An 11,765-nucleotide genomic window follows, 5' to 3' on the forward strand; every position below is an offset into this window, starting at 1 on the left:
ATTCACGTTGTGCGACACTGCCTCTGTTTGCCCCTTGCTGGCTGATTCCGTTTGTACTGTATTTCTGGGTTGAATAGACTAGAAGCCGACTAGTAGAAGAGCGTGTAGTGCGCTTCTAAAGCTGTCTTTTGCAGCTTCAACGTTTATTAATATAAGCATATTTATCGTAAGTATGATGTTCTGTTCGTAAACGCTTTTCTAATCTGTATGCCGGCGGCACACTGTGAAGCCGTCGCTTCCTTTGGCGAGTACTCGCCACACAGTCAGACACAGTCTCAAAATTGCCGTTATTAAGCTATTATTTTCGTTTTGACAGCTTGCTCTCCTCGCGAATACAGCGTTAGACCTGTTTTAAAGCAGCCTGGTTCTGTGTAATACGTATTCCGATTCTAGATTCTTTATGAGGGCGTCCTTTTGAAGTCGTATCGCAGAGTTGGTCTGTGGCATGCTCCGACGAATTCAGATTTTATTATTGCTGCGTCAGTGTAGTCACCTTGCTACTTACCGCGAAATTGTGACCGTTAATTACTCTTCATTTCATTAAGTCGATCGGATTAGGCCATAATCCGATCCGCGTAATTTTGACGGCTACTACAGTCATCTGACAGGACGGGCTTGGAGTTTCACAGAGCGGGATTAGTGGTTTTCTGTGTGTGTGCGTGTGTGTGTGTGTGCTGTGCACGGTATAGTGCTGTCTAGATGCAAGAGTTTTACTGGAGTGTCTTAATTACTGATTCTGATTCGAAATACGGCGGCTCACAAGTGGAGCAGGCTACTGGCAGTGCGTAGACTGACGCCTTGTCTTTCATTGCGTTGCTCTTGTACAGTGGAACCTGCTTACCACTGGACTCTGTTGTCGTAGCACGCCTGCACGAGAGGAACGCTGGCCGTAAACATCAAACGAACCTGTTGCTGAGCTTAGTTTGTGGCATGGTTTACAGCGTTCTTATGTTCAAAAGTGGTCATTGGACAGACTGGCACATGTGTTTATGATAGGTTATGCCCACACAGCAATTTAAAAGGCATGCCTTCATTACGCCTGTAAGCATTTTGTCGGTCATGTGGTTCTGAACCATTTTAGTGAAAATATTGCAGTCATTTTAGTTGCTGGATAAAAAATGAAGTCATCCTGGATTTGCACAGAAAGGAAAACGAATGTTCAATTTCCAATATATCTATCAATCTGTACGATTGCAAAATGAACCTCTTGGAAAGGATGTGGTAAAAAACATTGCTGTGAGTGTGCGTGCACAAAGTGTTTGTATAAATTTTTTCAGATTGCAATATATCTGTCGTTAGTTAGATACATGTGTGTCCTGTCTACTTCTCTTCCTTGTCTTTTCATTCTTTTAGCACTGCTTTTTACAATGAACATCAACCAGTTTCTTCAGTTTGATGCTGTTATCGATTGAGTGATTTGCGCATTGCAAGGTTGCGTTTTTGTGTGAGTGTCGAGCATCTGTTTCGTTGATTGAAATGTGCAGCATAGTGTGGTCTGGCAGCCATGGCTGACAACAACACCGCCGCCACCACCACAGTGATGCAGTCATCTCAGCTGGAACAGTACCTTCTCTTGGCCAAGACAGCGAAAGGCGCCGCAGCCGCCGAACTCATCAAGCAGGTCACAGAAGCCCCTGGCGTTCATGTCTTTGGAGAGCTACTCGACATGCCAAACATTCAGGAGGTGAGCTGTGAACCAGTTCCCTGGAAAACAAAGCTACAGTCGAACAAGTTTCATCTTTAAGAAAGCAGTGTGATGGAAGAGGAGAATAAACATTAAAAAAAAGATATTGAGGTTAAACTGGTTTGCTACTCAAAGGAGCACTAAGAAATATTTCCTACTGGCAAATTACCACGGTAGCTTAGTGGCCATAGTGTTCTGCTGCTAAGCACGAGGGCGCAGTCCCAATTCCTGGCCACAGCAGCCACATTTCAGTGGGATTGAAATGCAAGAACGCCTGTGTACTTTGATTTAGGCAGACATTGAAGAACCCCAGGTGGTCAAAATTAATGCGGGGTCTCCTACTATGATGTGCCTCATAATCATCTCATGGCAGACCCTGTAATTATGTTAATGACCCATTTTGATTGAGTTATTCTATCACAGTTGTGCACTGCCCTGTCACCCGCACTCTGTAGATAAATACAATTGATCAAAACAATAATAGGGCCTGGCTTGCGTACACTAGGCTGCAAAAAGTAAAAAAAAAGAAAACAAAGGATTGCTGAGTTGTCAAATAGCAGCCTTTATACCGTTGGAGGCTCTGTAGTGCTCCGCAGTTTTCATGTGCTGCGCTGTTATAAATGTCCACATTGCGCTTGTTTTGCATCTCAGGAATGTGTGTGGACGTCAGTGTGGAGGAAGCGGTGTAATACTTAGCAGTGTAATACTAGCTATAAAGCTTTTTGTTGAACTAGTACCAATCTGACCTTAAATGCTGGATTTGCAGTATACACAGAGAAGTGTGTTTGTAATAGTACTTGAAACAATTTGTTGCGTATAATAGTTAGTCACCTTGGCATTGCGAGTTTTTGCATCGGCTGTTTGCAAGAATTAACCATGTTTAATGATGCAAAGAAGTTTCAATTGCAAGATGCTGCAATGAAGCTTCGATATCACTTGACTGTAGGCAGCAGTTTACATTATATCAGAGCAACTGCAAGTCTTTTTGTGCATGCCCTTGAGCCCTGTTAAACTACATTTTCTCCCATTATTATTTTTTTCTTTCTAGCTGGCAAATGGTCCCCACAGCAGTTACTTAAACCTCCTCAACTTGTTTGCATTTGGGACCTATGCAACATACCATGGTGAGTGGTTGCCACTATTTCTTTTTAATTGGTTCATTTTTTTGCCAACTTCGTTCAAAGTGATGCTTTGCAGACTCATTACAAGTGAATAAAAAGCGACCCCTTAATCCAAAGCCCTAATACCAGCTTGGGTTATTTGTGACTCATCCTTTTCCCACTTTGTCCTCTGTTGCTGTACTGGTTTTCTTTTCTGGGGGCCCTCATGAAAATAAATCCTGTTTATTTTTTTCCTTACAGAGAACAAATCTCAGTTTCCACCATTAACGCCGGCTATGATTACAAAATTAAGGCACCTCACCATAGTGTCTCTAGCAACAAAAACAAAGGTAACACAATTTTTTTTTATCCTTTCAGTGCACGTGCACCATGAAGTGCTAATTTGTTTGAAGAGATTGGGTAGTTGGTCACAGCTTGAGTAATGTTTGCTGAGAATTATTGTTTGCTCAGCTGCAAAAGATTGGAGATCACCTGCAAAAAAATTGGAGAAAAAGATTTCATTAACCATTTTATATGATGACAGGGGCTTACTTCTAAAGCCTTATCTGTGACATGGAGTCTGTCCTGTTGTTTTGTGCAGTACTTATGATGGTTATAAGACTTAAAACTGTGCAGTGTGTTTTCAGTTTTCTCATATCTATGCTCTTCTGACATTCAAGCAGAAATAGAGATAAGTAAAACATCTCACTGGTGGTATTATTGTCTTGATGCATATACTAATCCTGCCATCTTTAAAAGCTGGCTTATTGCCGTGAGAGATTTTTTTTTTATTGGAGCAGTATTTAAAGCCAACCAGAACCGCTCTTCCTCTGCAGTACTACCACTGTGACAACTTAGCAACCAAGTGCATTCAGATAGTGAATCAACAATTATTAAACTGTTACAAGTTTTTCTTGAAAAAATTGGCTGGGCTGATGGCAATGAATCCATTGTCCTAGTCTATAGCTTTTGCTTTCATGAGCTGAAAGGTGTAAGGTGTGGCCCTCGTGATGAAATCACATTCAACAGCTGAATGTCATGATGTACAGCTCTAACTCATATGTTCATTTAAATAAACATTAAATCCGCGGTTAGCAAAAAAAAAAATGTACAGTTAGTGCAGGGCAGCATACATTTGTTTTGAATGAAGGGCTGAATACTCGGGTTTTGTGGGTGTATTGTGTGATTTGCTTAGATTTTTGCTTTACTAGTGAAAATCGTAAAGTTTGCTTTGCTTACCAAAGTCGGCACAGTGTATTGCGTCCAAGTTTGAGGTTTCGGGTTCAATCTGGGCTGCGGTAGCTGTATGTAGCATTCAGACAGGGGCAGATAGCAAGAGTGCTTTGTGTATAAAATTAACCCAAAGTTCCTTGCAACAGTTTTTCTCGTAGCCTGTGCATTACTGTGAAATGTAAAACGCCTTAGTGTAACCTAAAGCCTAATCTCCACGTTGTATGGTGCAGTATTCTGTAAGGCATTTTTATTGTCATGTGCTGCGCTGTTATAAATGGTACTCATGGTTCTTTCTTCATTTATCCAAAGATCTTGGCTTTAACTGTTGAGAAGCGCATGAATGAGATGTTGCCCAGTGTGGTAAAAAAGAATAAAAATGCTGTTGTGCTTTTGTTCCACCATCTCTAGTGCATCCCGTATTCCACATTGCTAAAAGAACTCGACATGAAGAACTTGCGGGAGTTGGAAGATCTGATCATTGACGTTATCTATGCCGATGTGGTGCGAGGGAAACTGGACCAGAAGAACAATCAGCTGGAAGTGGACTACACCATAGGCAGGGACATCCGTCCAGAGGACGTCAACACCATCATCCGAGTGCTGCAGGAATGGTAAGGCATGATGCATTTTCTTTGCTCATGAAATGCACTCCTGTTAATATATATTAATAATTAATGCCTGCGGCAGCTGGCAGTGCAACGACGCAACTGGAGCTGTGTTCGTATGCGTTGAACATTTGTGGACCGCACTGAATTGTGTAATCACTGAATCTGCTTTTTAATGAGACACTGCGGACAACCTCTGCGATGCTGAAAATCAACTTCTAAATTGTGTGGTTATCAATGGTTTAAGGAAAGGCCAGGCATTTCAAAAGCGTAGCCATGCATGATCACATTGGGTCAATCTTAAAGGAGCCCAACCTGTAACCCAACCTAGCCTAACCTAAAAGTGAAATACTAAATCGTTGTAGACTTGAAAGACACAACATTAATGAGAACTAACAGACAATCAAGCCAAGGAAAGTATAGGGGTTATTATTTGTAGTAATTGCGATATAAATGAGACGAAAAGTGGACGAAAAGATAACTTGCCGCCGGCAGGGACCGAACCAGACCTTCGAATAACACGTCTGATGCTCTACCAATTGAACTACGGTGGCGTTCATCCTCTCGTCCACTTTATCTGGTATATCTGTGCATTTAAACCTGGGAGTGCTAATCAGTGCCGCTCGTAACCATGACGTCAAGTGTGGAACACTCTTTTTCTGCCTGCTGGCGTCACGTAACATGTGATCTTTTTGACGAGCTGGCTGCTGACCAGTAATCCCTCGCATACTACCCGAAGGCATGAAGTCTGCCAGATTACTACAAATAACATCCCCTATACTTTCCTTGACTTGATTGTATGTTGGTTATCATTAATGTTGTACTATCTAACAAAAAAAAACGAGCCCTTAAAATTCCCTCCCCTCCTTTTGTAGACTTGTAAATTATTCTTTCAGAATTATATTGTTGTCAATTTTGCCGTCATAAGCTCATTACTGGAAGAGAGAACAAAGGTTGACATTTCTTTTTGAATTGCACCAGAACCTTATTGTATTGAACCAAAACCTTGTCACCTGTGAGGTGACGAATTTCAAAATAAATTATTTCTGATATTGACCATGTGGGCTCAATAAAATTTGCCAGAACATTGCTACATTAGGTCTCTGGCTCCCTTAGAACACAGCTGAATGCATTTTTACTGGTTAAGAACTATGTGAGCCCTAGCAGATGCTGTTGAAATCTGCTGTGTCATGGTCAGTTGGTGCAGGAACCTCAAGGCAGTGTTGCCACCTGTATTTACTTTTTATGCATTTTCTGGCTTTTCAGCACTTACTTTTTTTTTTTGCACTGAAAGACACTTGAAGTAGTTGACAACAAGACTATTCTATTGTATTTAGTCTGACCTGTTTGTAATGGCTGCAGTTATCATGGTAGCTTATTAGCCAGAACGGAATCGCAAATGAAGAAGTGGGTGCACTTGATGCCGCATTACCTGACATTTCCGCTTCTCTGCCCCTTTAGGTGCACAAGCTGCGAGACTGTATTGAACAGCATTGAGTGCCAGATTGCCCGTGCTAATGCCATGAAGGACTCGCACATGAAACTGAAGCAGCACATTGAAAATGAGGTGACTTATTCTGTGCATCTTATGCTTACCTTGTATTCCATTGCCACTGTCGCCTTTTGTAGCTGTGATAAAGGACGGATTCATTGGGGTGTCTGGATATACTGATCTCCCCCCCCCCTCCCCCTCATTAATTCCTGAATTTCTTGATTCCTGAAGCCGAGTGCGGGTGCTGACGCCCCCATACTCAGCTTTACACGTCAAAATTCCCATAAGCTGAATCTCCCTTCAGAAAAATCCTGTATCTCTTGCTGTGCATGTCTAATGTTACTAGAAGCAGTTCCCTGCAGAAATTGAAAATTATTGGGCTATGTATCTCATCACTTACTGTCATGGTTAGTTGCTCGCACTCTTATCGATACACATAACTTAATACTCTGCTGTGCATACCTTTGGGCTGTTATTTATGTATTTAGTATATCAACAGCCATTACCAGACCTTACAGGTATGTAGTGTACTAGGCACATTACGCAGTACCTTGTAAAGGGAAGCATTGAGCAAAAAGGGATCACAGGTAAAATATGTACAGGCCAGCTAGTAATTTTATACAATAGACTCTCAGTAAACAGAACTGCTGCTTAAATGGAACAACTGCCGCCCCGCCACAGTGTTCTGGTGGTTATGGCGCTCGACTGCTGACCCGAAGGTTGTGGGATCGAATCCCGGCCGTGGCAGCTGCACTTTCGATGGAGGCGAAAATGTTTGAGGCCTGTGTACTTAGATTTATAGGCACGTTAAAGAACCCCAGGTGGTCGAAATTTCCGGAGCCCTCCACTACGGCGTCTCTCATAATCATATCATGGTTTTGGGACGTTAAACCCCAGATATTATTATTATTATTACGGAACAACTGCCTCTGATATGGTTGGTTTTGAACTTGGATTCTGAACTCTTGTTCATCTCTCAGTAAACGGAACTCCTGTTAAATGGAACACATTTTCCTGGTCCCTTCAGGTTTTGTTTAACGAGAGTCTTCTGTATAGTCAAGGAAGGTAAAACTACAATATTACCATAAAATATTTTCACACTACTAATTGGTAAAGATTTTCAGGATTAGGTATGAAAACAGCTGGGAGGGCACCTGAATCTGCACAATGCAATGCATACAAGAGGAGTGCAACAACTGTGTCTTCCCAGATGATGATGTGTGGCTTTTAATGGCGCAAGGCCCATGTTTGGCCAAGGAGTTCCATGTCAATGAGTTTTAGGATGACTTTGAACAGTGATACTATACAATGAAAATGTAATTAATTAGGCTGTATAGAGGCCTAAAATTACATTGTCGCAAGAGTGTAAAATGCTGCACTTGTACAGATAAAAGTATGGTAATGAGAATTGGGGAGAACAATGGTTCTAAAACCTATTCCAAAGTGGTCTACTCAGAAGGTTTTCCTAAATTAGTAAATACGAAGCTCACCTAATCCCCGGCGCAAATTTTGACCTGGAAGGCTGAAAACTGCGCAAGTTGTAGATGTGATTACAAAAGGGATGTCAGAGGCAGGCCGAATGATATTTCACAAGTTGAAAACAAAATGTTGGGCTATGTCTGACAGCGTCGTGCTGCACGAAGTCAGCTTGACATCATTTTGAGTGCCCTTTGTTCAGGTGGCAAACATAAAGAAGAATCTAAAGGTGCAATCGCAAGATGTGGATGACCAGATGGGTGCCGATGGCCGAGACGACAGCCACATGGACAAGCCAGGCAAGAAGGGATCCAAGAGCAAAGGGTACGTCTTGTAGCTACCATACATTGCAGATTTTGCTTATGTGTACATGGAAAGTTAGTGCTATTGGTAGAGGTTCTTACAGAAAGCATTTCGTTTAATTAGTTCATTATTCGTACTGGATGCGCAACACTAGACAAATGATTCGGTACCAACTCATCCAGTTGTCAGTTCTTTTGCTAGTTCATTTGTTAGAAGAGATGAAAGAAATTGAAATGAGGCATTGCTGTGCTGCTGAGTGGCAACTTTTCTACCAACGTATCTTATGCTTTGTCTCACATCTGGTAATGACTTCTCCTTCTTACCTTTTCGTACCATGGCCAAGGCACTGCATCGTGTTTACTTGACGAGCTTCATCTCCATTTCTTTTTTTTTTTCTTGCTTGGTGCACTTCCAGTGTTGGTACAGCATGCTCTACATTGGACCATTTACTGAGGTTATTAACCAATAACTAATGATATATCAGGGAGTGCACCTAGCCTAGAGGTTGTTTGTGTGTGACCTTGATGCAAAACAAGACATCTAGGTGCCAAAAAAAAACAACAGCAACAGACAAAAACTGCAAAACAGGACAAACACCAGCCTTTCTTTGTCTTTTTTCTTTTTTGTGCCTGTATGTCAACAGCTTGTAAGACCAAGTAGCTCAAACAAAAGCCCCGCCTGGTTTTATATCTGGAGGCAGGGCTACGTTGACATAGGTGTGGTGACGTGTGTGTGAAACTGCCGTTGTTTTCGCACTGTACAGCCGTCCAATAGTTTGCAGACAATTTTTGGTGCATGATCTGACCACCACTCATTTCCGTTGTTTTCGCACTGTACAGCCGTCCAATAGTTTGCAGACAATTTTTGGTGCATGATCTGACCACCACTCATTTCCGTTTGCAATGCCTAAAACAGGAGTAGGGATCCTTTTTCAAGTTTATAGCTTAAGGGGAGACGTGGGTCTTGAAAAGTGTGTTTTTAATAGTTGGGGAAACAGAATGAAATTTAATACACTTATTCAGTTTTTTCTGCAGATTCCAAATCTGTGAGTAGATTTTTAATAGCTGCATTAGAACAAAAGATATGCTATTTGTACAATGTTTTCTAGCACATTTCTTGCGGGGATTTTTGGCAACTTCTTTTCGTCAAACACAAAAGCAAAGTATATGGCAAGATTGCCAGAAAGCTGATCTAGCCGATGATGCTATTTATTTTCTTATAATGTTGTTTACCAAATGATAATTTTGGATAATCATAAAGCGTATGAAGCAAAAAATTTTCACTCATATTTGCATGCATTTATTTTGCATTCAAAGTTTGATGAAAACAATAAAATTAGCATCATCGGCTAGACGAGCTCTCTGGCAATCTTGCCACATACTTTGTTTTGGTGTTTGACATAGCAAAGTTGCCAAAAAGTACCGTAAGAAATATTCTCTCAGAAATTGCTTATCTTTTGTTCTAATGCAGATAATAAAAATCTACTTGAAGATTTGGAATCTGCGGAAAAAACTGAATAAGAGTACTAAATTTCATTCAGTTAACCTAACTAATAAAAAAACTTTTTTCAAGACCCACGTCTCCCCTTAAGTTTATAGCCTGTCTTGTTCTCTTGTTTGTTTTCCTACAAGACAGCACTGAGACAGTATGCAAGAAAGGACTACATAGATGGCAGTGTGTTTTGTCCTCTTGTGTTACTTCTTTCCGACATTTCATCCGACCATTTTGTGTAACACTTGCCACAGTTTTTGAACACCAGAACTTTTACAATTCAGCAATATAAAATTTGCTAGTGTCATTTAACTACGGGGTGCCAGAGGAAGAGCTTGTCTTCCAGGGGATGATAAAATCAGCACGTAATTTGCAAGCATAAAATTGTTCTGGCTGATGTTAGGCCTTGGTAAAATATTGGGAGACATCAGGGAAAGACTTTAGTCCTGTAAAGCCGTACCTGTACACAGTAGCTTATTATTTCACACCTCATTCATTCAATATTTTTTTACAATTTATAATAAGGGGCACTCCAGCCAAGTTCCATGAAACTCCATGTATTGCAAAGCTCATTACTTCACATTAGTATTTAATAGACATGTGCGAAAATTCGAATTTGCTTCGACACAAACTTAAGTTATTCGAAATGAACAAATAGGCGTATATTAGACTGCATGTTACCACCCCCCCCCTCGTAAAGGTGGTTTCACTGCAGCATAGCAGTGCTATGCCGTGAAAACACCTATCCAGAAAAATCTGCACTGCCGCGAAGCCCCGCTTCAGGGTTAAATGAACATATTACCCTCACACCGAGTACTAATCATTTTTTAAGTTTAAGAGCTTGTTATACAGGCTTATATGCTCTAAGTATAGTAAATTTTAAAACGTAATGTATTTTACTGGTGATCACTTGCATCCTGCTGAAATTCGAATCCTGCTACTATTTGTAGTTGCTTCCGCTTCACTTCGAACCAAGAAGAATGACATTTGCACATGCCTTGTTCCAATTTTTTAAAAAATATTGTGCAGGTCAGTTGGGTTATGACAGATATGCTCATTTTTCCTTATAATATGTGATATATACTGTTCAAACTATTCTATTTGAAATTATTCAGCAAAATCACTATTCGCTTTGAACCTAAAATTTACTATTTGCACATCCCTAGTATTTAGTGACTTGTGGAGTGCAGCACGAAGCAGTGCTCCGTATGTCTAAAGTAGCTGTGAACATTTTAAATATACTCATAGTATACAGTGATATATGTGCTTTTGCATAGAATTTCTAAGGGGTAGTTACGACAGACTGATGCAGACAATAATTCGATATACTATACAAAAGTTTGTCTGTAGTAAGTTGACAAGAGAGCAGATTGCATTCTGTAGAACTTAGTATCACAACTGTGAGGAGGATGAGATTTTAACGAACTTGTTAATCACCTATGTTAGGTTACCACATCAGAGTAGAAGATGAGAGTGGCTGAGAAAACGCCTGGGCTTTAAAGACTGACCTGCTTGAGTTGAAACAGGTGAGCTTTCTTGTTAAACGGTCTATTTTCGTGCTTTCACGTTCACTTGTAGGTTTCATTGATAATATGCTTTGTTAGGATGCAAAAGACATGAAATCTTTTGTTCTTTGGCAAATATTTGTGCGTATATAGATATAGATTTTATCGTCTTCCCATAGTTGCAACTAGTTGGGGCAGTTTTCTTTGTTGTTCTCAGGGTCATTGCTCCTTTTTTTAATTACCATTACAGGATGGAGAAATGGCCAAGAGAAGACCACCAAAGGCTTTCTTGAAAACACTGTATAAACTGTAAAATAAAAATCCTGTTCCATGCTGCCTTATTTCGTGGCGACATGTCCAGTTTGAGAGGGCAGTAGCATGTATTAAGCCTGTGTGTGTGACATGCTCTTGCAGGGCGAAAGGCTGCACTTGTAGCACTCGCCTACTGACTGTTTAAATTCTGTAAGCAAAGATGAAAATGATAGAAAGCTCACAACAATGTCTTGAGAAAAAATTCACCTATTAAAGGGTTAATATGGCTGTATGTTAAATGCATAAGACCAGTGAAATGTGAAAAAGAAATTTTAGAATTGAGAGACACTGGAGAGTTCCTTCCAAGCCAGAACAATGGAACTTCACCTGATTACATTAATGGATACCTGCCTTCATTCGTCATCACAGGGCTGTCCTGATGTGCACTTTGCTGCGCACGTTATGTATGTAGAGTAGATTAGACCACCGGTCACTTTCTCTTATTCTGTCATTGCACGTAATCTTTAAGAAAAATTTTATCAACACAGCTCAGGATGACTAGCATAAATCTTTACGTTCTTGACATTCTTTCTTCGGGATCCTCTTCTATGGAACCCTGCCATG

At 40.6% G+C, this 11,765-nt stretch overlaps 1 protein-coding gene across 2 annotated transcripts; it reads left to right on the forward strand.

Annotated features, from left to right (window-relative positions):
• The first annotated feature begins 14 nt into the window (after window positions 1-14).
• On the forward strand, window positions 15-11,230 carry LOC119389975 (COP9 signalosome complex subunit 7b). 2 transcript variants are annotated; one of them, XR_005183194.2, is made up of 9 exons: window positions 15-166; window positions 1,485-1,684; window positions 2,733-2,808; window positions 3,046-3,134; window positions 4,426-4,628; window positions 6,084-6,189; window positions 7,793-7,914; window positions 10,831-10,910; window positions 11,140-11,230. XR_005183194.2 is itself a non-coding variant. In XM_037657456.2 (8 exons), exons 2-8 carry the CDS (start codon window positions 1,505-1,507, stop codon window positions 11,180-11,182), a joined length of 819 nt encoding a protein of 272 aa, XP_037513384.1. In that variant the 5' UTR covers window positions 15-166; window positions 1,485-1,504; the 3' UTR covers window positions 11,183-11,230. The 2 variants fall into 2 exon arrangements, 1 of the variants encoding a protein (XP_037513384.1); XM_037657456.2 differs by lacking the exon at window positions 10,831-10,910.
• The last annotated feature ends 535 nt before the right edge of the window (window positions 11,231-11,765 follow it).

The sequence above is a fragment of the Rhipicephalus sanguineus genome, chromosome 4 (assembly GCF_013339695.2).
Source record: "Rhipicephalus sanguineus isolate Rsan-2018 chromosome 4, BIME_Rsan_1.4, whole genome shotgun sequence".
NCBI classification, from domain to species: domain Eukaryota; kingdom Metazoa; phylum Arthropoda; class Arachnida; order Ixodida; family Ixodidae; genus Rhipicephalus; species Rhipicephalus sanguineus.

What these genes read in the sequence shown, in the direction of transcription:
- LOC119389975 (XM_037657456.2), top strand. Translation starts at nt 1,505, where the DNA reads ATGGCTGACAACAACACCGCCGCCACCACCACAGTGATGCAGTCATCT. An exon ending in GACCTATGCAACATACCATG is followed by an intron (nt 2,809 to 3,045) that starts GTGAGTGGTTGC and finishes TTTTCCTTACAG; the next exon opens with AGAACAAATCTCAGTTTCCA. An exon ending in AGCAGCACATTGAAAATGAG is followed by an intron (nt 6,190 to 7,792) that starts GTGACTTATTCT and finishes CCCTTTGTTCAG; the next exon opens with GTGGCAAACATAAAGAAGAA.